This window comes from Haemaphysalis longicornis, unplaced genomic scaffold (assembly GCF_048455015.1).
Source record: "Haemaphysalis longicornis isolate Haplotype H1 unplaced genomic scaffold, Haemaphysalis longicornis Haplotype H1 scaffold_1, whole genome shotgun sequence".
Taxonomy (NCBI): Eukaryota; Metazoa; Arthropoda; class Arachnida; order Ixodida; family Ixodidae; genus Haemaphysalis; species Haemaphysalis longicornis.
In genome coordinates this window covers 102,914,970-102,941,070 of record NW_027526203.1, presented here as the reverse complement: position 1 = coordinate 102,941,070, position 26,101 = coordinate 102,914,970, and the positions used below count along the sequence as shown (strand labels likewise).

The window sequence follows — 26,101 nt, the reverse complement described above, 5'->3', positions numbered from 1 at the left end:
GATGTATCACGCCTGGAAAATCTCATAAAGATTACGTCCGCTCCCTACATTGTTTGTGGGGAGTTCAATGCACACAATGTGATCTGGGGGAGCACGCACACGAGCGCAAGAGGGTACAAGCTTGCTGACTTTCTAATTAGCTACACTATTGAACCACTAAATGATTGCAGCATCTCTTACCACAAGTCCACTACCATCACCAGCTGCATCGATCTATAAATTGTCTCCACTGCATTTATCTTGACGATTTACTTGGACCATTGACTTAGAAACGAGGGGAAGTGATCATTACCCTATTTTGATAACCGCCCTCGACGCCTCGGAGTCATCTGCCTCTATGAAAGTGAAATGTACAAACTGGGGTGCATTTACCAGTGCTTCGAGTAGATGTGCGACAGCTGTGACTGCGGATGATGAACTCGTTGATTCAACTGCATCTTGTTTGCGGGACACCACGGCCTACGTGGTTTCAAGGCATGCGATGCCAAGACATACAAGACGTGTCGACGCCAAAACATACCAAAAAACGACCCAGAATACCAGAGGCTACGCGCCATACGAAGGCAGGCGGAGAGGGAGGTGTGACGGTCGTGTGTGTGCCCGGACTACTCCGAACCAGATGGAAGAACTTTGGCCGCAGTGGCACCCACTCCAGCGGCAGGCCCACCTCTATTATCAGTTGTCCCCTCCACGCCGCAACGGAGAAGTGGCCACGGAGCGGCTCTTTCCCCTCCTGGGAGGCCCAGGTCGGCACCGTGCGTGGCTGCTTTGGCGAGTGTGTCTCCGCCGCTGGCGGTGGCCGGCCGCCATGCTGGTCGTTCGACGCCTGTCGGGGCTTGTCCTGGTAGATCGCCGCGGCCGCCGGTTGTTTCCTGCCGTTCCACCGCGGGCCGCCCGCGCCTCGTCACACCCCGTGTTGGAGTGCGTGCCAATGACTGCGCTGACCGCTGGACGAAGCAGTCTGATTGAGAGTGGACATCGTTCTTTGGAGCCGGCAGGATGCGAAGAGGCCACCGAAACGGGCCGCGCGAACCGCACCCAGGGAATTCTCAGGATCCCGGATGACATCTCGCACAGGTTGCGCCAAGTCTCGTGGCCCGAGCAAGCGCCGCTGGACCACCCGGTCTTCGGTGCACCTCAGGCGGGCACTGCTGCTTTCGTGGAGGCGGCGCGACCGGCTGGGGTGTCCCCCTCCCTAGACCTGCGGCCGGCCCGGCCGCCCGGTGAAGCGGACTCCGGGCTTGCGGGCCTGAGCACTCATGAGAAGCTGCCCTCCCTTCGCCGCCACAATTCCGGTCACCAGACTGGACGACGGCGGGTGTTGTAGCAGTGCGTCGACATACTTCCCTCAGCGCCTTCCTCGAGCTCGCGTTCTCGCGCGCCGAGATTTGAGTAATGGCGGTATCTTCCCTCTGAAAGCACTGCTTCAGCTCGCCCACGTGAATGGGGCCGATGATTCGACCCGACCTCGGGTCTCCTAGCTTGTAGTTTAGCCACAAGATCCTCTCGGCGACCACTAACGGCCCGACCTACCTGGGTGCGAGACCGGCCACGAGCCGCGCGCTAGGATTGCTCAGCGCGTGGTTCCGTTTCAAGACAGTGTCGCCCACCTGCTACGCCACGTCTTGATGAGCTCGAGCATATGCCGCCTTCTGGTTGGCACTGCCCTTACCGCGACTGCGTTTCGCCTCCCTGATGGCTTCTGCAAACCACTCGCGCAAGCGCCGAGCGTGAGCAGCATCTGTTTCGGGACGGCACGGGTTGAACCGACTCTGCGACAGGAGACGCTTCGATCCTTGCCCTGCCGAAGCTGTGTCAATTCTCGAGAGAGTGGTGATACGGTTGCTGGAATCGCTGTCCGCACCTCCAGCCACTCCCTTTTTATTGTGGACATTCCCAGTCATGATCCACATCAGGATGTTGTGGACAACCCCTGGCTGTTGACATTGAGCAGACTTGTTCCCGTGTTTCCTGCAATCAGCTTCTGGGGAGATTCGTCATCTAGTTTGCCGAATTTTCCAGCTATCATGTCAACAAAATTTCTGAAGTGGGGAAAATGCTAATGAACAATTTGTCTGAATCTCGGAATAAGATCAACGTCTCGGTACGAGAAAAAGTGATGGAAGTGTTTTTTGATATGCAGTGCTTGGTCATTGCTCTCACTAGACAGCTTCCTCGTGCCGAGGGTAGAATTGAAGAATACGTACACAGGTGGCAGACGCTAACCAAGGTGGGGCACAGGGTTCGCACTTGCCAACGCCACCGCACGTTTGATATGTGGAAGTTGTCAGAAAGGATCAAACGGCTCATAGTGGTGAGTCTCTTGGTCCCAACTTTCTTTAGGCGAATGCACTCATCTGTCCACCAACATGCAGCAGACCAGCGCATTCATGAATGACCGCAGTAATGTTCCTTTTCTTTCTCCGGTTCTGCTTTGTGCTCATCCCGGGCCTGATATAATATCACTCCAAGTCTATGCTCGGTAATGACCCATCTGGAATTGGAGTTAAACAAGCAAAAAAATCCCTACAAGATCGGGGTTGACCGTCCTGTACGCCGACCGCACCTTTATAGATAATCTGGAAAAGGCACTCAAAAACAACTTGAGTTAAGAACAGCGCTGAGAATTTGTCGCCCGCCCAGCTCTCAGTCTCAGTTGGAAATATCTGGAGTAGATCTGAGTATAATTCTGGAATTTGGCAAACGAATATAAACACTCGCAATATTCTGGACATACCCGAAGAAGGCTTTAGACATCGCACCTACTTCAAAGATCGTTCTGGCAATAACGTACACATTATCGAGGTTTCCCACCTATGTACAAACTACTGCAATACCGAGACCATCTCCTTATTGGCTGGACATCCTACTCTTTAAAGGAAAACTTCTATGTTGCGGCTTGTAACCGTGGCTGTTCCTATGGCCATGTGTATACGTGTTGCACTTCGAAGCATGTCTGTTGCCCTTACTGCGCTTAAGAGTACTCCGCAGCAGAATGCACACTCACAGATAAACATACGGTGGTATGCCGCGAGTGCCGCGCGCCGCGTCCAACCCTCTTACCGTGAACAGAGTGCCTAGAGCCAGTCAAAAGAAGTGGACTGACGAGAAACCCTGTTATGCCAACGTTTGGCACCAAAGCTTTGAGAATCGAGGCCGTCGCTATGCTTGCAGCTACGAATGACGTGCTTCTTGAAGGAACACAGAAATCAAAGCCAAAAGTCTGGGCTAAAGTTTGGGGAATAAGAGGAGAGGTAGCGGAATACTGCATAGACAGACAAACCCGCAGCCAACCCAGCACAAAAGGACGTAACACCGCCCACCACCAAGAAAACCAAGAGCCGAGCAGTGGAAGGAAAAACCAGGAGGCGCAGAGCGAAGCAGCGGCAGCTGTTGCCATGCCCTGAGAGGCGTCCGTTTCAACAGAAGGTGCGAAACAACAGCGGTCGTACGGCGCTGCCCCAAGAGATGCAATGTAAACATTTGCGTGTGCAACGGGGCTAACATCCCCACTCTATCCGAATTACAATACGGCGGTGCACTTCATACCGGCGAGTCACTCGAAAAAATTTAACGCCAATGCTTTCGCAATCAGCACATCATAGGCACTGTTTATGTGTCCAATTTTTTAATCAGGTTTCATACACATACGTGAACACGTAATTAATCATAATTCGGCGTCCAATTAGTTTGTGAGGGAAATGTGCGCGTTATTATCCCCATCGCTGCGCCTGTAACAGAAGGTTTCTTTACTCTAATTCTAGCAGAAACCTCTCTAGGTCATTCTGGAAATCGTATTCGCTCACGTCCAGTACTGTGGTTGTAACTGTGGGCTTTCTTGGGGTTGAGCTTCACCTATCTGCCGGCAGAAAGTAAGCTTTCACTCCATGATACTTCTTTTTATTCGCGATGCAGATCGCGAAATACCCCGGAACTGACCTTTAGGATATTCTAGAACCTTTTTTGAGAAACTACGATCAAAGAAATTGTTGCTGTAGCCATTGTAGGTATTTGTACACGCCTTACTTTACCGAATGCTTTTCTAAATTGCATAAAAGGACGCTGCGGGTCTGAAGTGCCTGCTTTTGCCTGGCGTGCGAAGTTCGCATTGTAATGAGGACGAACGGTGTACAGTGTAGTCACAGCCGCATGGCTGGGCGTTATGAGCAGTGGCTGCGTACGCGGCATCACGAGTGCCAGGTAAACTACCAGCGCTGACAACGATGAGCCTCAGTCTGCAGCATCGCTAGTGACGAGTGCACTAGATTAAACCGGCTTCGTCTTGAATCGCGATTTCTGCCATTACGACTTTTTGAAACACACCCCTTTAGAGTATAAATATTTTACTCAGCTTACTACACAGTTTTTGCTTCTTTTGGTAGATCAAGTTATTTAAATCTACTTTACATGACCAGTTATTGAAATTTCTTTATTGTGGTAACGGAGAACATCAGGTTATTGTCCGAAGACCGCGGAGAAATTTCCAAGACAACCAAGCACTGTTTAGCAAATGCTGCCTTATTCTTAATTCTGAGGGGACCATGAACCAGAGAAAGCCTAATTAAGGTGCATGCACGAATAAAAATGTTTTGCGACGGAATGCTTATTTCATCTTTCAGCTAAGCTGTATATGACCGCTGTAGCGTAACTTTTTATGTCCATGCGGAAAAATGTCCAGTGATATGGGTGTAAATGCAGTTCTCGGGTGGCGCAACACCAATGTGCCGGTTTGGAGAGCTGTCAATTTTCGCGGTGAGGGATTGAGCTTCGTAGGCGAAACTCAATGGAACGAGCATACCATCCATGAGAACGTTCTCATGGCTGTCAGCGTCCCGTGTTCTCCGCAATGATGAATTGGGCTTCGTTCAGACAGGGTAGCCACATGTAGCCACAAGAAGCATGTCTACGACTAGGTGCGGTGGGAACACCGGCATAAATATAAGAAGAGATTGCGTGGGGTGCAAGAGCCCAACTACAGAGAATGTTGCGAAGAGGCCCAGGATATGCATGAGCAGACAGGGAGCCACGCGTTGTGGAGTGGATAGCACCACGAAGAGATGCAAATCCCTGCTGCCAAAGCATAAATCTGTAAAGTAGCGTACGTGAAATTCAAGAAAACAATTCACTGACGCATATTTGAAATATATTTGAGAAGTGTACCAAGTCGTCTGGTTTGTCATCAGAAGCCTGTCCTGTCGTTCGGCGCACACGTCGGAATACCCAGGACGTCGCGGCTTTTGACGAACATGTTAGGTGTCAGTAGGAACCCCTCAAGGTTCTTCCGATGGCGTTAAACTTGTTTATAGCATGTTGCTACAAACAGAACATTTTTGACCCTGAACTAAGACGCAAAGTGGCCTTGGTGATACTAAGTAGACGCTCTGTAAAATCATGTGGGTATAACTGTATACCTAATTAGGGATATGTCGGTCTTTTTGTGGTAGAGCACAAATTAAAATAAAATAATTTATGGCTATTGGTCTCAGGGTCAGCTATTTTCTGCCAGTTTAGACACAAAAGGACCCTTCACTGCAGCTAATTGTATGGCAATGACATGTTGCACGTCCTTACGTACCCACACAGTCTGCCTCTGTCGTTGCAGCCGTAAGATTGCTATAAATGCAGACGTGTGTTTCGAATGGAATTAGGAGCTTCATTGTTGGGTTTACACTTTGCAACGGTAATCATGATTATTTCTCCTCACAACACAGATCCGCGGCTCATCGTTGGCGTGGATGCCGCCGCACCGGAAATTGAAGAGAACGAGGACAACAGTAAGGCTGAAATTTGTCCTTTCTTTTTACCTTAACTTCCTCTACATCTGCCTTTTCACCATTAATTGCAAGTTAAAGTGCCGTTTCTTTCCCTGGTGTTTTTCCGCCATGCCACTTTGCACAGAAAGCACTCCCCCGCACGCTTTCTTAAAAGGTCCTGAAAGGCGTTTTGAGCACACTAAATGAACTAGCGCAATCGTTAGACTGGGTCGTCAACGTCATCTGTGCCAAGTATTACTCTTTTACGCGCAGGGGAAAGCTCACACTTTTGTTGAAAAGTCTGTCGCTTTTTTCTCACCCTTCCCTTCGTCTTTTTGGACGCCGCCATCTTCACATATCTACGTCATCGAATCCCAGATGTACAGGGCCGTCCACGCTAGGTGCGAACACGGCGCAGCGTGGCCTCGCTCCGCGGAGCGCCAGCGCACAATCCGCGGCCGCGCATCGAAGCTAAGTGGCGCAGGCTCACAGGGGCTTGGAGGCGGGGCTTCGTGTCGTCTGCTAGCGCGGGAGAGCGCCGTGCCTGCTTTGCTGTGAAGCACGCCTGACTGTAGGCATGCTTGTAGCGTGTAAGCGCGCCGCGACGGCGTTGCGGGATAGCGCACTTTCCTTACGGCGGCGCGTTGTGTAATTGCTGCGTACGAGAACTCACAGCTTCCGCTTTTCAGTACCGCGGTGCCGGTTAAATGCAAGTATCGTTGGAAACATTTCAGGATTGGCTTGGTTTGGTTCAATAAGAGACGCTGTATAGAACGGCATCGTATAATTTCGGCCACTGGGATTTATTTAATGCTCACTGGCATTACGCAGAACATAATTGTCTGTGCATTTCGCCTCCGTGGAATTTTGGTCACAGCGGCTGAGTTGCGATCTGCCGAATTTCTTCCCTATGTTTATTGGATTTTTTCACACATATGAATATCGCGTATCGTCGAGATGGTTCAAGCAGTCGCCCAGCCAGGAAGTCACGCCCCCAGCACAATCGTCTACTCTACGGTCGAGTCCTGGACTGGTACCACTCTAGTGTGCTAAATTGTAATGCATACGTCATTGGTTGCGCTCCCTACGTGGCTAGTTATTGGGAGACAGCGGCCCTTTCTTTGGTACCACCTGTACGTACCCTCCTTTCTGGTAAGACCCATACTTCCTCGCAAAGGGCCTACGTGAGCAATGAAGCTGTGGTCACCAGTTCCATGCTACACAATTGCGGAACAGCTTCTCCGTTCTTTAGGTCCACAACTTCTGCATTCTTCTCTTTACTATCCCCACACACGTGGCCTAGCCAAACGCCACGAACAGAAAAATCACCAATATGTTCGATACCTTTTCAATATGCTTTACAATGCATGAAATGCCTTACATTAAACAAACACTTGCATTGTGGACTCGGCATATTCTGATTTCTTTACACATTTACGATATTTCTTGTCGATTTCCATGAGCTCGTTGATCGTATTCGAAGTCGCATCGAGCAATCCCGGAGCGTCTTCGAGCAAGACAAAGCATGTGAATACTCCGATCAAAAAAATATTCGGGAAGCTAGCACTCACGCGAAAGACTTCAATGTTGAAGCTTTTGTAGGTGAGCTTTGCTGGACGCAGCTAAGCTTTAATATCATTGTTTATGTTCATAGTTGCGGTGCTAGTAATCGGCGTCATATGCACCAAACGGTCGTCGTCTTTCTCGAAGCGAGTGGTGGATTCAAATTTGCCCTCTGCATTGTAGTCTTCAACTAGCTCTTCGTCATCGACTCGAGACGCGGTTGCAGGATCTGCAAGTCGTCTCGGGAAGTATATTGGCACATTCGTAGCCAGGTCTCCAATTATCCACAATGGCTTCCAGAGAATGTGTCGGTCGCGGTGACCTCTACCAAGCAGGATGCTTTTTTTTAAATGCAGAGCATTTCAGTAACTCACGATGTAACCCGCGTAGACGTCCGTAGTCGTAGTCCGCACCCTTTCCCCTACACTATATAAAAGAAAATACAATCCGGCGCCAGGTTTCGATCGCTCGACCCTGCGGGCGGAACGCAATGTACATGGTGCTCTACCCACTGCGCCACAAAGCCGACACAGAATGGGACGCTACGAATGAGCCTTATATCGTTGACTCATTCAAATAACTGTTTACGAGCGCTCTCTCGTCAGCAGTTGCTACAAGTGCAACAACATTAACGTAACGCAAACTACTTAACGTCGTGCGCCCCCGGAAATGTTCTGCATTTGATCGTGCCCCTCGCGAGGGGGATGTTTCGCACTTGATCGCACTTCCACTGCTCTCTGAGCATGCGCCCTGTCGCTATAGCAACGGAGGCGCGTCGTCTGCTTCCAGGACGCCGCGGCGGCAAATTGAAACGGGTGGTGAGCGGTGGTGCCGCACGCCGCTCGTCGAAACGCGCCGTCTGAAGCGAGAAACGTCGTCGCCACATCTACGATCGAGATAAATAAATGCAAACGTAAAGCGCCCGACATTCGGCGCATTTACCTCATCCTATCCACGAACAGCTGATCGGACAATTCGTGTCTCGATATGCGCTGGCTTTGGCTAGGCTAATCGGCGCTAGCATATAGGTTTTTTTTTTAATTTTAGCATTGGAATTTAGCATTAACGCTTAAGTTTTCTTACGTGTGCGGTAGGGATTGAAGACAGCGCTGGTGGTTCTTTTTTTTTTTTTTTTGCTATAGCCACTGGGCGAGCCGGGGGCTCGGCGTTTTCTGAAAGGTATGCGCTCACGAGTTCTCGGCATGTTCTCGCTTCTCGAGGTTTTTGTCAGTTTTTTATTCGCGCTGAATCCACTGTGCGTGCAAGGACGCTCGGAGGTAGCCGCAAGCACGCGCCCACTAGCCTTCAAAATTTTTCCTCTTTTTTTGCTGCAACGGCGGTCTTACGGCCAGTAACATCTCCGGTGTTAAAAAAGTCGGCCGGACGGCATATTCGGGCATAAGGCCATCTGCTTTATAGAGCACACGCAGAAAATACAGCTTTGGCCCCTTACCCTCTTTAATTCTAGGGTGCGGTTAAATCCCGAAAAACCCGCCAGGACTTGACCTTGCCCGCCACGGTGGCTAAGTGGTTCGGGTGGTTGGCTATACTCAGCCGGGAGACCCATGTCCGATTCCAGTAGCAGGTGACGCTTTCAAAAGAGGCGAAATGCAAGAACGCGCGTTTGCTGCGTGGTATCAGTGCAAGGTAAAGTTCCTTGGGTGGTTATTCGGAGCACTTCTCTGCAGCGTTTTCGTAGCAAGAGTCGTATTGTGGCGCTAACCCCTATAACCCGAGCCAAACCAGTTCTGAAATGCCTTCAACCTTCAATAATACTTGCATTTACCCGCACCGCGGTACTGAAAAGCGAAAGCTGTGAGTTATCGTACGCAGCAATTACACAACGCGCCGCCGTAAGGAAAGTGCGCTATCCCGCAACGCCGTCGCGGCGCGCTTAGACGCTACAAGCATGCCTACAGTCAGGCGTGCTTCACAGCAAAGCAGGCACGGCGCTCTCCCGCGATAGCAGACGACACGAAGCCCCGCCTCCAAGCCCCTGTGCGCGTGCGCCGCTTAGCTTCGATGCGTGGCCGCGGATTGTGCACTGGCGCTCGGCGGAGCGAGGCCACGCTGCGCCGTGTTCGCACCTAGCGTGGACGGCCCTGTACGTCATGAGCTAGACATCCTGCTATTGGGCGGCTTTTTCACGCACTTCCGGCAAACAGATGAGTCTTCTGCTCAGCGTCGGCTCGCCGGCTGATCTGCCAGCGGAGTGCCGGAGTGCTTGGGCATTTTACGACAAACGAAACAAGTGTAAAGAAACGCTTACCCGTTTGTATTGAATGCAACAGGGGCATAACACGATATGGATATTATCTTACCTGAGTACGTTCCATAAAGAAAGCGTTGAAGCCCCGTGGCACTTCTTCCGTGCGATCGCAGAGAACACCCTGAGCCGAATGCTCCGGTTTCACGCATACATTTTATTCAACTTCAAAACAATCCAGAGATGCGTTTCCAACGAACACAACGTCACAACAAGCGTTGCAAGTCTGAACCGCGATTGACAGAGGATGGGGTGCCTCCTCCTGCCCATCGTAAATTCGGTACTCACCTCGCGCGCGGTTTGCGGGGACGAACACCAAGTCACTTAACAGTGGCGCACAAGCCGAGATGGCTTTATCCACCCACACTGCACATACAGCATGCGAAGTTGAGTAGTAAGTCGCTCGAGAAAGATAATCCAGACCATGGGAAGCACTATCTACCCGCAGAAGCAAAACGTCGCATTCCATCGCGAAATAAAAGCGTCCACAACACACACACCTTCGCCTCCTGTAATGCCAAACGCATATCGCACTTCCCAATGGGAGTGAGTGGTACGCCTGCCGTGCCCACATGTCGCGAGGTGGGGCCCCGAGCTGAACCGGGATCACGCAACCGTAACTGACTTCGACAGCGGTTTGTGCCTTGTTGCCAAGGCAACCGATGTTTGAGATTGCCAAAGAAGTGGCGCTCGCTCCTACGCTAGAAATCTCAGAGCCGCGGCGGAGCATATTTTGCCAACGTTGCCGCTCTCCACCACGCGTCGTCCCAAGCTGAACTGGTCACATCATTAAAGGGTTTTGTGCGCGGGTTCTGTATCGGTTTAAAATGTCTTTTTCACATGCCGCTGGCAGGAATTACTTACTACTGCTGCAAAATAAGTCCCGGCACCAGCGGGGCCACATCTGATACGGCCTTTTTGGGTAAACAGTAAGCGGTGAATCAAAAGGAACGAGCGCACGATCCTCCCCGTGCGGCTGCGAGTTCACCGCCGATAAAAAGTCACGCGTCGCCGATAACAACTGCAGCATCGAACACCGCGAAAGGGCAAGGCCAGGCCGCCGCACACATGCGGCCAGATTTTTCGTTCGCTTTGTCAGCCTTGAGCGGAGTGCGGGATTCATGGTGTCAACAAAGCTTGCCCGTACAAGACGGCAGTCTGAAGACAGCAATAGCGGAAGTACGTCACCGCTGAGGAGCGCAGCATCACCGGAGAGGAGGCTCTCGCACCGTCAACAGCGAAGAACAGGTTGAAAGGAGGCGGAAACGCGGCGCGACGATAATGCGCGGTTTTTCATTTACGATTTCTCAGCTAATACACATCGCTTTAACAAAATTCTTGCGGGAGGAGATTGCTAATACATTGCTTTATTTGGTTACATGTACATCCATGTATTGGGGGAAAGTACTTCAGGACCCCTTTAAGAAAGAACGACGGCATCGTACTCGAGCGACATTTAACTCTTCACAGCCTTCGAATTGATTGATTGATTCTGGGGTTTAACGCGCTGACGCAACGCCGGCGATGAGGCGCGCCGTAGTGGAGGGCTCCTGATTATTTTGACCACCTGAGGATCTTTATCGTGCGCCGAAATCTCGTACACACGGGCGTTTTTGCTTTTCGCCTCCATCAGAAAAGCGGCCGCCGCGCCGGGAATCGAACCCGCGACCTCGTGCTCAGCAGCGCAACGCCTTAGCCACTGAGCCACCGCGGCGGGTGCACAGCCTTCGAACCTGCTGCACCATCTGCGACGACGCAGCGAAAACGCTGGAATACTTGATGTCTTATTATACTAATCCCCCAAGGTCCAACTAGTCAAATTCAACCCCTGTTTAAAGACTCAGTGCTTGCACGCACTAAGGACCTGTACTTTGGTGTAGGCATGTCGACCTCAATGCCCTAGGATTTTTCTGAACCTTCTCCGGTGCCGTAAAACTTTCAAATGGAAGTATGGTTGGGCAGTTGGCGGAATGTTGTGAGCCGCAACTGACCCCATTTTCTAATAAAGCTTGTCTACCTTTTTCTTCCAACGGACGCATTCCTACCCGCCATCACTCTTCCTTGCACAACGCGCGCCCTATCTGAATGGTATCGATTGCTGGGAAGGACAAAACGTCACGTTCCACTGCCTGATCTTGCTTCTGCGTATTCGGGAGTGCGCCGTTATCACCTGGCAAGAGTTTTACACAAGAAACGGGTTCAAGAAAGCAGCTGCAGTTGGCGGGATGTTTTTCGCTGCTAGTGACCAATTTTTTGCAATACTGCAATAACAAACTAAGGAATTTCGTTATTTCGAGTCCGCCGCCAACTGCAAGGGTTTGTTAAATGTCTGATCTAAAATGTGTAGTTCTGTGAAATCACGTTCACAGAACCACTATATTTGAAATGCTGTCTGTGTTTTGGCGCACACCGCTTGCGGTGTACTTATTTAGCTGTGGCTGAGGCAACGTTTACTTATATGGGAGCGAATAACGATAAGTGGCCATGAAAACAGTGTCGAGGCCAACCGGCTTCGCAGTCAGAACCCTGTAATCTGTATGATCAACCAGCTGGCATTACTGAAAAGCTAGGATTCCTTATCAAGGGACGTGTAGGGACACTCTCATCTCTGGAGGACACAATTTACAATCTTCTGAGTTGGAAACCTCAAGTTGAATTACTGAAATCTGTTGTAAGGGCTATTCAAAGCTCTCAAGAAAACCTCTGGACAAAATACGACACTAACTTCATCTTTTCAGATTATTCACGTCATACCAGCGTCACGGCTCTTAAACTTCGTGCATCCTTACCAATCCTTCCACATCGGCGCAAGCTATCACGGTTATCATTGTTTCATAAACTGTACCATCACCCTTCACTTGCAGCCGATTTCTTTTCTTTGTCACCACCCATTTCCGCCCGACGTGACAATGCCTTAAAGGTGACGCGTGTGAAGTGCCACACCTGTAGCTATTCGCAATCATTCTACCTCTCACAATTATTCATTGAAATGCCCTGCCACCCTATACTGCAACTGTCACCCATCCAATCAAATTTCAAGAACTAATAAGCACTACCATAGCATTTTAACTTCACTAAATAATTTCTTAGGAGTGTGTATAAGTATTTTCTCGGTTTTTGTTTTTTTGCTGTACATGTATTTTTTGCCACGCACCAATTTGTATACTCCTTCTGTTGCCTGTAGCCTGTTTGTTAGCTTTGTTTGGATTGTTCTTTTCCAATGTTTTCGCCCCCTATGTAATAACCTCCCAGTGAGGGCCTTTAGGGTTATTTTGAATGAAATTAAATGAACTGAAATGAAAGCTAAAATTGCAGCAGTGCCTCAAATGAAGAGAGATTCAAGGAACACAATATTTGAAAGCCGTAGAATGGTCAAGAGCGATACGCTACCGAAAAATAACTTTATTCAGTGAACCTAGAGACCCTCTCTAGAATTGACTGTCAGCCTCCTGTACCGTTGAAGGATGTTCTTAAAAAACGGCCGTAAGAGGTTGTTAATTAAGAGAGATAGCATGGAGCGATTTGCTTAGGCGAAGCACCTACCAAGCGCGCTCTTTGCCGAAAAAGATAGGGGACCCGAAACACCTTTGGAGAAACCGTACAACCGGCAAGTATCAAACGACCAGCAATTACGAATGTGCTTTGTGAATTTATTGACATTTTGTTTGCTAGAAAAAAACAGGTCAACTTTGGTGTAATTACGGCAAATTTTGTAAGTGCTTCTATGGCAGTATGTGAAAAGAGTAGAGACCTATCTTGATGTGGATTTCACTCTCCAGAAAATTAGGAAAGCAATTGGTGATTTATTACCTGGCAAGTCTTCAGGTCGTAACCGGTTGGGCGTGGCAGTTTAGAGTTATACAGTACAGTTCCACAAAGCCCTTTTTCCGAAAACACATAAAACAGGGCATCTGAAGAAATACACAGTGTATACGCTGATCATGTTAGCAACGTTGATTATAAAGTAAAAAATAAAGGCCTACCAGAAGAGAACAGTCTGTGATCAAATTAATAATAGACGAGCATCCATTAACTGGTTATATGGAAGGAGAATAACTGATGACATACACGTAGCACGCAGCATTTTAGGATGTTGTGACGGTATGGACATTGGTGGGTTACGCTACATATAGACCCCCGGAAAACTTTCCGTCAGGTTTTCTTACGATCTTTATTTTGTACTTTGAAAAACAAACTTGGGTAGAGTACGACCTGCCTAAAAGATTGCGTGGCTAGTTTAGTAACTAGAAATTGCCAAAGTCATTCAATGAAGGCCGCTTGTTCAGGGCGTCAATGATGTCCACTGTCACCTTTACGTTTTCCTTGTTCATTTGTTTAGAATACCTCTAAAGGCCCTCGAACGAGGGTATTGCAACCAGAATACATGCACATTCAGGTGCAGCATACAGAAAAGAAAGAGATAAAGAGATCAAAAACAACCAGAAGTTTTTTTGGTGTGCGTTACCAGGCAACAAAGCAATGCAGTTCATCAATGCATGTGAAAGTGAAAGGAGAAAAAAAAGTTATCAAAATAAAAAAACATATATAAAAACGTGAAGAGCAAGTAACAACGTACAAAGCATCAAAAGTATCAAAAATACACAGCTAACAAAGAAAAGACAACACTTTTGTCAGCAGGGCAATGTAGTGCAAATTAATTCCTTGAACTTGGCTACATCAGTTTGTATGGCTATGTGTGAGGGTAAATTGTTCCAATCAATGATAGTAAATGGTATGAAGGATTCTGCGGTGGATGGCCGACACAAAATGTGTTTCACTTTGCTAGGGTGATCGCGGCGAGGGAAGTTTAGCGGACGGGACTGAAAAAACTCATAACTTAGTGCGCAGCGGTGGAAAGTTTTATGAAATAGTGGAAAGCGTGCAAGTCTGCGACGAAGGCTCAAGGATTGCAAATCGGCTCGTTTCTTTAATGTTGTAACGCTTTTGAATGGGGCATAATCGAACAAATAAAATTGGCAGCACGGTTCTGCCGGGCTTCAAAATTAGGAGCTAAGTATGCCTGATGTGGATCCCAAATGGCCGCTGCATATTGAATTTTCGGGCGAATGACTGTCATGTATGCCTGCTTTCGTACGAGTGGTGGAGCTTGCTTGAGGGTTCATTTAAAGGAGCCATGAAGAGAAAACACAAGTTTGGTTCATTCAAAAGATTGTCTCGTTAGAAACATACTGACACCACTTTTAACGTAAACTTCGCTAAAATAAGCTACATAATTAGGAAAAACGGGAAGGGTCATGCGACCCACCAGCTCATTTCCCGCAACAGAACCTATGTCGTCACATGAGCTAAGCTCTGCGATTGGCGGAGGCTGGCAGAAGCAGACGCAAATTAGGTAGAACTTACAAACTAGACGAACGAGCGATTTGCGCTTAAATTTAGGGCACATTCTTTACAAAGCAATAAGAATGATGGGACAAACAGTGGAAATTACGAAAGCACATGTAAACATAGAAGTACTGATGCGTTCTGCTGTTCGTACTGCGCACAGCATGCTTGGTTTCGTTGCACAGCACTACGGGGCTTGGGGTTGTCTCAGACGACACTGGCCGATTGACGCAAGCAACGGTGTCTTACGTGACCCCATTTGTCGAGCGAGCACTGTTTCAGGGAACGAATATTTTCTCCCAGAACAAAAACAAGCCAGGTTTAAATGCGGGCAAAAACAAACCAAACGCTTGCCACGGTATGGTGGCGCCATCTAGGTTACGGAACGTAAAGAAACGCGGGAACAAACCAACACCGCTGTACAGGGTGGAGACAACCTTTGAACTGTCCCGTGCCGCCGCAATTGGGCCAACGGGCTCAACGCGTTATTCTTTTCGTTTCCCACAAGACCTAGCAACGCGAAACAGAGAATATGATTCAAACTTCTTCAGTAAACCGCGTTGCGGCGATAATTTTAGCGCGGTTTTGACACAATGACTTGCTTCGGCGGCGAGCGAGCAACCGAAAATGGCGGCGCCAGCGTATACGTGTCTCTACCCTGTACGGCGGATGCGTGAATGAAGGTACTCTAGGCTGCAGAGCAGTCGGTTTCAGTAATGTCACTTGGGACCACGAAAACGCACGATTGAGCGGGAAAATCAAAATTTTAACCTAAACTGTTTAATTTCTCAGTGAATAAAGCACCATTTGTATCCGGACAAGCGCTGGGGGCACTATAAAACACGAAATCTTTCGAATAAAACCAACTTGCATTTTCTCTTCATGGCTCCTTTTAAGTAGTCCTAGGATGCGGTTAGCTGCAGCCAGGGTTAACTTAATATGGTGATGCCATTAGGGTCAATCTGGAAATGAAGGCCGAGGTAGTTGTAGGAAGTAGTAAATTCAATCATGATGTTATTAATGAAGTAAGTGTTTTCAATTCGAGACTTTCGGCCGCTAAATATCATTAGCTTTGTTTTAGAAGTACTAAGCGTCATTAGTCATTTGGAGCGCCTTACGTTAATTGCATCAAGGTCACATTGTAAGCATTAGCAATCGATATCGGAGGAAATTGCGCGGTAAAATTACTACATCATCGGCAAAGAGACGAACACTGGACGTTAGACAAGAAAGAAGATCTTTAATATAGATTAAAAAAAGCAAAGTACCAAGCAGGCTGCCTGGGGGACACTGGAAGTAACGTGTGCAAAAGAAGAACTGTAGGTGTTAGCGGAAGTAAACTTCATTCTGCAAACTGCATATTGCATATTGCATAAACTGCATAATGAGTCATTTAGTGTGAGCATAATGTACAGCAGCAGAATCCATGGTTCTAGATTGGAGGCTTGAAAAGTTCGAGTAGCCGCATGTGAGAACGATATCGCTTCCTTCTGCCGTGACACAGAAAGCACCCGGAGCGGTATTAACAAAGTTATAGCTTTTCCAGAGTATAGTAGAAGCTCTATAAGACGAAGAAGCCTTTGGGGTTTTGATACAGAAACTGAGACTACACACCCAGTGGGCGCGGGGGTACCAACTTTTAATTTGCAGCGGCCAAATACTTAGGGGTTTCGCTGGACAGTTATTGAGATGACGATCCGTACTGGCGAAGCCATTCAACGGTGTTACGAAATGCAGCAGAAATATGGCAGTTAGAGCGCAAAGCTTGCTCTGTGTTTGCAAGGGTGGCGATTTGTAATAAGCTTCTGTTCACAGAACTGTGGTACATTTTGCAGGTCTTCGATTGTTCGTTTTGTAGACGAACTCAGGTTCCCAACAAGACGATTTGGGCTGCATCTTGACAAAATTGGATTTTTTCGCTGGTCTTACGTTACCGCCTGTAACCTCAGTCTCCCTCAGAAATGTGGCGGTACTGAGGGTTCCTCTGTTCACTGTAGGAACCTCACTGGCATGGATGGCTGCGACGAAGTGTACGTTTTTAGTGTTCTTGCCAGCTTTCTTCCTAGTCCATCGTCGTCGTCAGAATTCATCATGTCTCCGGTTGCGTGCTGAATACAGGCTTTGATGCGCCCCAATACTAAGCCTTTTATGATTTTTAGACGAATGTCATGACTCATTTAGTTACGTAACATAGTCATGCGACGACCATGCATAACTTTGACGCCCGTTGGCCTGAGGTGCTCTTACGCCATTAAATGCAGGAAGTACAACAACTAAACTTATTTCGCAATTATTTGCATTGTGATTTTGTTTACTCTGGGCCACTGAAACGCGCTTTGCCGCACCAAATCATCGGCGCCCATACGACATCATTGTGCCCTCAATCATTCGTACGCCTCTACTACTGCGCTCTGTAGCTCAGATGTAGATAGGATGTGTGAAGCACTGATAATTGTATTTTTAAATTGACAGAAGACCAACCGAAGGCTCCCTGCATATTGAGGCACAGAAATACGGCAAAGATGTTCCTTCTAGAAGCACAGTAAGTAGAAAATCACTGCCACGAAGTGCTGTCACGGACAGGAGACTTTTTTAAAGGTTTTTGAACAGGCATGTAAGAAGAACTGGTCCGAAGAGAACCCACACCCCACAATGCTTTATCATGTTCAAAGGTGCCTGCTGGGTATTACTATCCTCCATAGTTGGAGGCATTGCTGAATAATACTTGTTATAAAAATGAATAAAATGTAAAATGGGAAACCCTGATATTGCCAGTAATTTTAAATGAAAACAATCAACATATTTTAAGCTTACCTACTGGTTTAAGGGAATTTTTAGACAAATAAGAAAATGCTCAGAAAAGAATTAGTATTTGTTGGTCGGAAGGCCTTAAAAACGTTCAGCAGGCCCAAAAGTGTACATAAGGAACCATTGCTACCGAATTGATGCATCTTCTAGAGTTGGCTTTTTCCCATCACTGCTCACACAAAACTAATGCGCAGGTACTTTTAAATGCAGAGCATTTGCATAACTCACGATATCACCCGTGCGTCGGCGTCCGCAGCAGCAATCCTCCCCCTACACTATAAAAAGAAAAAGAAATAACAGTTACCGGCGCCTGGTTTCGATCCCACGACCCTGCGGGCGGAACGCAAGGTACATGGTGCTCTACCCACTGCGCCACAAAACGACACAGAATCAAAGGCTACGAACGCGCCTTATATCCTTGAATCATTCAAACTACGTCGTCAGCTGCGTGGGTTGGCGACTCAGCGGCGTGCTAGCGGCGTTATAGCTGCGTGGTGTACACGTGATAGCACCAACCCCCCAAACACTAAACGTTACCGCAATACAGCCACCCCCTATAAAGCGGGTTGGCGCGGGCTCCACTCCAGTCAACTCCTGCGCTCTCTTCTCTTGCGTTCGTCGGCGGTCGCAGTTGATAAGCGATGGAAGCAAGACCTTCAACTAGTACCGCGACGCAATCCAACATCAGCGTCGCGGAACCAGTACAAGACATCGTACCATCGTCTTCGTCGACGTCGGCAGAAGACAAGGCGGCGAGGCGGCGCGCTGCCGACGCCGAACGCAAACGTCGTAAGCGTGCCGCCGACGCCGACCTTCGTAAACGAGAAGCCGCGGCCAAGCGTCAACGTCGAGCAGTAACGTCAACGTCGAAACAATAAAGATCTCACCGATTGGGGGGAGGGGGGTGCAAGTGATGCCAATAAATAACAACAAGTTGACGTTACCTACTTACGTCTCTCTCCCCCATCTCTCTCTCTCTCTCTCTCTCTCTCTCTCTCTCTCTCTCTCTCTCTCTCTCTCTCTCTCTCTCTCTCTCCCTCTCTCTCTCTCTCTCTCTCTCAAACCCAACTACCACCACCAACAACTACCACCACCACCACCAGCAACCCTACGCCACGTAAACGACCCCAATGCTCTGCATTTACTCGTGTCCCTCGCGCGGGGGTATGCGACGGAGGATTTTTTCAGAGTCTATGCGCCTCCATTATTTCCACGTACCGACTGCATTTGTTTATGGTGCGTGACAATAATAAGTGAAGCTGGATCTGGAAACTTTTATGTAGCAAATGCCACTACAATTTTCAAGCCCTAATTTTCCAGGTAGAGTGCGGCTGTAGCACCTGAAAAACGACGTTATTGCAGGTACTCTGATGCGAGCATCTTCAGGTCCTTTGAAGAAGTTAAAAAGTACGCGAAGATAAAACACAGCTTTGCTCAGTTTAAAAGAACTGGTCCAACTAAAGCTATAGAGGGCGCTCGTTTTACCGAAACAAAAACGCTATATATATTGAAAACTTTTGAATTTGGCGCCACAGTACGGACGGGAATGACTTATGTTGGGCAAGCCAACCTGCAGTGTTTTATATTGTCATCTTGCAGTGAGGCTATCAGGTGGAACTGCAGGCTTCACTACAGCGGGCGAGTCATAATTCTTTGCGGTGGCTTATGTTGGCGGCCGCCAATCGCACCAACAAGATTTTGGGACGTCATAGAAAAGTCTATGGAAAGTGGATGGAGAATCGGCACTTCTCATATGTTTTCTACATTAAACTATTATTTGCCTGAAGTTTGCGAGAAAATTGGTATCATTGTTATCGGGACAAAGCAGCTTGTATTGGGACGATATCCTCTTTTAAAGGAGCCAGGAAGAGAAAACACAAGTTTGGTTCATTCAAAAGATTGCCTCGTTAGAATCATACCGACGCCAATTTTCACGTAAACTTCACTCAAATAAGCTACATAATTAGCAAAAAAGGGAATGGTCATGCGACCCACTAGCTCATTTCCCGCAACAGAACCTATGATGTCTTACCAGACAGCTCTGCAATAGGCGGAGGGCGGGAAAACCAAAGAAAAAATAGGCAGATCTTATAAGCTTGCCGAACAAGCTATTTCCGCCTAAATTTAGGGCATATTATTTTCAAAGCACTAAGAATGGTGGCACAAACAGTGGAAGTTACGAAAGCAGATGTAAATATAGAAGTACCGATACTGCTGTTGGTACTGCGCGCACTATGCTTGGACGACACTGGCCGGTTGACGCAAGCGACGATGTCTTACGTGACCGTATTTGTCCAGCGAACACCATGTTTCACGAAACGATTGTCTTCATGAACAAAACCAGGTACAAATACGTTCACATAAACAAATCCATGAACAAAGCGAGGTACAAATACATTCACAAACAAACCAAACGCACAAAAACGGCTTGCCGCGATGTGGGGGCGCATACTAGGATCACTAACGGTAAATTAGGCCCTGTGATGTCATGGCAGACCATTAAAGCGCCAGATTTAGCAGGAAAATCTAATTTTTTACTTGAATTCATAAATTTCTCCATCAATAAAGCACCCTTTGCATTCGTACAAGCGCTGGGGGCAGTATAAAACACGAAATCTTTCGAAAACCACAAACTTGTGTATTGTATTCATGGCTCCTTTAACGGTGACTTGTGGCTACATTTTAAAATCCTGATTTTATAGTGAACAAGTGAAATCTAAAGTCATGCTTTTCCACGCCCTCATTCCGACAAGGTTTCGTGTCCAGAAAATATTTTATGATTACATGAACGCACTAACATTGAAATCTAGAATATTGGGGTCATTTAGCGCATTAAAAAGTCCGGTAACGTTAAAGACACAAATCGCTTCTTTTTAGTGGCAAAGCAGGATGCTATACTTCCAAAATTAAGTTAAAAATATTGCGCACCTAGAACTCCGCATCAAAAATCGGATTTGAAGAGAAAATATTTATTTTTAAGGTAATATTTGTGGTCTTTACTCGGTATAAATAGTGGAGAAAGACCTACTTCTATCGCGAAATCTATAAAATACCCGCCTACTTGTTCTAAGTCAGAAACAAAGTACTGAATGCCCACTTTACTAAGCTTCACTAAGCTTGACAAAGAACGTTTATAAAAAGTCCAACACCTGCATAATATAATCCGCCAGATTTATCACTTATTACACGATCTTCACAATTAACTGGGTGAGAACGGCCGTCGGAAGAAACTCCTGGCTTTAATATATGACCCAAATTTTATATTTGAGTGTTTAGAAAGAAGGCGGTGCGAAAGGATGACTGAACATGACACGCAGAGCTTCCCTACGCAGGTCCCTGGAGCATCCTGGAGAACTCGACAATCTAAATTTTGCATTTATTAGGGGGTGAGCAGAACATTAGAGACGCTTGGCTCTCACGATCGCTGTACTGAGAATTTCCCTGTTCCGGGTCATTCTGATACCTAAATGCGCCCTTCACTTTCGTCCTTCGTTTTCTAAATGATAAAACACGAGATATTGGGCCTAATGGTACAATTTAGAAGATACCACGGCTTTGTTGGGAAAAGAGATTTGAAAACTTGGATTTCGGAGATACTTTGTAACCCATAGACAGCCTAAATCACCAAGCAGTTAATATATATTTTCACTTGGCAACGAAGAGGTAGAATATCGGAAGGGCTGTACTTACAAAGCAGACGCCGTAGTCACTCGTACAAAAGCAGGTTGATGTCACGCAGCCTGTCCAGCGGCAACTCGGACAACTAGGACTTCTTCTGCCTTCTCTTTTTTCCGTTGGTCATCACCCAGCGTCTTTCCACCGGAGCACGTACCCAGAAGGGAGACGTTGGGCACATAGATATGGGGCTATGCTTGGCCAAATTCTGTGACAAGAAACGCCGTCCCAGTGCCTGTTATGAAGGAGAAGCCCTAATAGGTGGATGCAGTGGGTGGTACGTCTTGAGGTGGCTCACGTGAACGAGCTTAGGTTCTGAGTGCCTACACGATTTCAGAGGCAAGCGGCACAATTTCGTAGGTGACGGCTATGACGGCACGCTCGACGCGGTAGGGGTCAGTGAAAGGGGACAAGAGCTTCTCAGACAGTCGAACTCGGTGAGAAGGGGTCCACAAAAGAACCAAGGAGCCAGGAGCAAAGTGTGCAGAGTGGTGGGGCTCGTCGTACCAAGACTTCTGGGATCCTTCTGACGCCAAGAGTCATTTTCGAGCAACCTGGCGCTCCAGTTCACCGGGGGTGATGACGTCACGAGCATATGCAGTGGTCGGCTTATTTGAAGTCGGCAGCGTGGTGTCGAACGGTAAAGTAGGCTCACGGACAAAGAGCAGGAAGAAAGGAGAATATCCAGCAGTGTCGTGCCGGGAGAAATTACATGCAAATTGGACATGAGGTAGTGGAACCTCCCAATCCCGATTGTCATTGGAAACGTACATTGCAAAAATGTCAGTGAGCCTTTTGTTGAGCCGCTCAGTAAGGCCATTTATTTGCCATATATTCACAAAATACTGCAAGATGTGCATTATCACAAACATCATTCCTACGTCGGAAGTATGAAATCAACGTGTAGAACTGAAACCTTTCCTGAAGCTGAAGGGCCGTATTTTATTGGGTTATGACGTACTTTAGGTCATTGGAGTTTACGACCAGGACAGTAAATTTTCAACTTTCTCTTTTTAAACTGGTATCCTGGAAGGGGGGCTCGGAAGGAAGGCGTTTATTCTTATACCGGAAACAGGCTTCGTATGCACTCCCAGCATGTAAGATCTCGGCGCTCGTCTTCTCTGCAAGGTGTCACATATTCGGTTAGACCTTGAAGGACGAGTGCTTCTGCAAACATGTGCTTGCACATGTGACACTAGCAATGTTCTCAGTCGTCTGCTACTCACACAAAACTCCCGGATGATACTTTTCAGCTTGATAATAGGAACAGCTTGCCAGCCCGCAGCGAGAGATTACGTAAACACGAAAGTTTTAGTCTCTCTGCACGTCTGTGCATCCCTCCGTTCAGCGAGCTGGCTAAACATATTTCTGAAATGAGAAGTTTACATCCTTAAAACCTTTCCAAAGCAATTAGGTATGCTACCATGTATTGTACTCGCCACCAATGTTGAGCAGAAATAACAAAATGAATGAAGCTCACACTAACGCGTATGGCTTAAGGTAGCGAAGCTGTACGCAACCTTCACGACCATCACGACGGTTTAAGTGGGCGATTGCAACCCATACGCTTATTTGGTACCGCAGCGACATTTACTTCATTATTGTTGCTATGGGTGTGAACGTCTTTCATTTTTTTGGAGTGATAATCACTGGAAATCACATTGACCGGACGTAGGCTATATCTGTCTCATTCCAAGCAAATGTTGCCGTGAGTACTGCGAACACTAGTCTTTTGGTCAATCTTCGAATCTCCAAACATGCGCCCGGGACGCTGGGCTGTAGGCAGGAGGCACGCGTTTACGTGCGCGTGTTCGGTATTATCTTGTTATTGTTCACTGCGGACCGGAAAAATGGCGATTTGCTAAACAGCGTTCTTGTTACGACATTATGCATAGTTGAGGAAAACCATCACCACATTACTGGTACTAGGCAGTGTTTTTTTGTTTGAAAATAAAAGAGATTAGCGCTTGATATTTGCGATGGTGGATAAAATATGTGTTGCAAACTTTATTTTGACATGGAAATACAAAAATGGCTAACGTCCGTGCGTGCACCACCTGACCGCAATCCAAATCGAACAGTAACGACAGGTTTGACAGTACGGGAGGAGTGCAACTCTGAAAAATTGAATTGACTTGGGCGAAACTCCGCCCCGTTTACCGTGGGGGGAGCGAGACGAGAGGGAACGAGCGTGACAGGTGGGCGGGGGAGCGATGACAAATATTCGCGTGCTGTTGGCGGAAAAGGCCTGTAATCCTTTGAAGAAAATTACAAGCGAAGTGAGCAGATATGCGCGCAACTCTTCCTACTGCATCATCCAATGAACCTTGCGTTTTTTGCACCTAGGATGTCTGTTGCCACTTTAGAGGGGCAGTGCCTGATAATAAATTACGCTCTCCCACCCCACAGCCGGCTGCAGAAGATAAAGAAGGCGTTACTGATTAATGTCGCCAACGGCAGTGCTGTTGGTTGCATGGCCAACATCCTGGGCAGCATTTCAGGCATCTACCTGCGTGACTACTTCCACGGGTCAGTGATGGAGTCTTTGTATCTTCTACCTCTTCAAAGCTGCACAGAGTAAAAGTGGGTACTCTTCGTTGAAACGACTGAGGTTATTATGGGGCTACCTTATTCCCTCTGCACAAACGGAACCCCTTGCAACGTGAAATAAAGTTAAAAACTGCGCCATTTGAGAAAGGAGCAAGCCTGCGCTGCTTCCCTTTTTGCGGTAGTCTCAAATGGCTCAGTTTTACACTTTACGCTGAAGATGCATTAACTCGCCCACCAACAAGTTCTTCTGAACACTTTGCATCGTGCTTTTCATCACCACCTTTTCATCCTGTATTCAAACAAGGTTTTTTATATAATTGCTATGAGAGGAAGTATTTCTGTAATGGTTTTTAATAGTGATAATACTAGGTCACTGATTAAATATGCACCGCATTATTATCCCGCAGTGTATTAGAGAATTGTGAACACATTACCAACGAAGACGTGCTTACTTTTGTCGCCAATACGAAGGGGGATATTGAAGGAAGACTGCTGTTTCAAACTTGTAAAGGAGTCAAAACAAGCCACCTGAGCAATAGCGAGGCAAAGCAGTTATTCCAAAAGCAAATCTGGCTTTTCAACGGCTTTATGGGCTTTTGAGCACCAACCGAATTACACAGTTGATTGCATTAAAGGTAAAGTGTCACGACGATTAAAGAGGGTGCGGCAGTGCAACTTGCTGTTTTATGGAGCAAAGGAGGACTTTAAAGGATTTACTGCTTCGGTGCAAAGCCATCCAGTTTATGATTTGTCCGGTCTGAAATTCCTGCCCAGAGAATGTTTGCATCTAGGGCATTGCATGCTTAATTTAGGTTAGTTATCTGTAAATGGTGACCCATTCACTGAGTTTAAAAGGGCAGTCTGAAATATTTAGTATCTCCTCAGAAGCTTGAAAAGTAGACATTCAGTGAATATTTTGTTTTTATGGTACACTGTGTGCATGGGCAAATATATGGAAGGCTACTGGGCCTGCTCTCTCGCCTGCTCTCGCCTGCTCTTTCACACCTAAGACTTTCAATGGCCTCATGTTGGGCGGAGACGAATTGAGGCATAATTGAGGCGTGGGGAATATTTTGTGCCTACCATTTTGGTGCGAAGACGTGTAAAAATGGCTGAGTGTGAGTCCCCACTTTACAACAGAAAATGCTCTCGTAGGCATCGTTTATGCTCAAAATGTCAACGAAAGTTGTGTTCTTTTTAATAACCAAGATTCATTGTCATTTGGAGATGTCAGTACCCATAGTTTTTGGGGCTCTCCCATATCGTGGCACCTTACGCTCATCCTTGTTAACGTCATTCCTGCTCACATTAATCCAAAATTTTTATCAAGGCTAGTAGCTATCCGGAGTCACGGGAATTCTGCCACTTTTTAAACTTTCATCTGAAGGGGTCATTTATTCGGACACTTCAAGCACGCAATGAAACTAAGAAGTTTAATGACTCAGGTGCGGTGTTTCGCTGCCTCTAAGATGTCAGCTACGCTTCTGGAGGGTTTTTATTTGCTGGTAGAGAGCAAAACACACAGCGCATTTGATAAACTACCCTGTAATATCTGACACAACGCTTTCTTGATGATTTCGATTTTTGAATAAAACGCTTTTAGAATAAACATCAATGGGTGGAATGGAATAAAACGCGTCTCACGGACACCAACTTCAGCATAGCAGGAATTTGTTTTCTGCAGCTGCTGTAAATGTGACTGCTATTCAAGAACACCAAGCGCTAGATGGACACAGTTTAGGGCTTCCGTTATCCGTTTAGCTGCGATCACACAGAACTGCACCTTTGTACGGCGCGTATGTTTGCAAGCTGCTGAAGGCCATGTTTATTGCAGCGCGTACGGGTACGACGCTGTCACCGCGCTGTCGTGGACTCTGGTGGGGCTTCCCGTGGCTGGCGTGTCTCTCTTTCTGTCTGGCTTCATCACCTACTTCCTCTTCCTGCGGCCATAGTGAGTTACCGCTTCTGGCACTGTACAAGAGATAACGTACCTTCTTCACAACAGAAGCAATGCTCACATCGAAAGGATTAGCAATACATCCTTCATCTGGCGCTGTTTAGCTACCTAATGTAAAGGGTAAATGGCTTGGTCAAGCTCATTGCTTGGCGTCCAACGGGATGTGAACGTGAAAGAATGAGT

At 47.3% G+C, this 26,101-nt stretch overlaps 1 protein-coding gene across 1 annotated transcript in view; it reads left to right on the top strand.

Annotated features, from left to right (window-relative positions):
- The first annotated feature begins 5,686 nt into the window (after positions 1–5,686).
- The window catches only part of LOC144144738 (solute carrier family 13 member 4-like), a 167,202-nt gene continuing 146,787 nt past the window's right edge, over positions 5,687–26,101 (top strand). Inside the window, exons 1-4 of the mRNA XM_077676279.1 lie at positions 5,687–5,774; positions 17,401–17,470; positions 23,821–23,940; positions 25,796–25,912. Coding sequence (XP_077532405.1) covers positions 5,687–5,774; positions 17,401–17,470; positions 23,821–23,940; positions 25,796–25,912 — 395 coding nt within the window. The remainder of the gene's footprint in view (positions 5,775–17,400; positions 17,471–23,820; positions 23,941–25,795; positions 25,913–26,101) is intronic.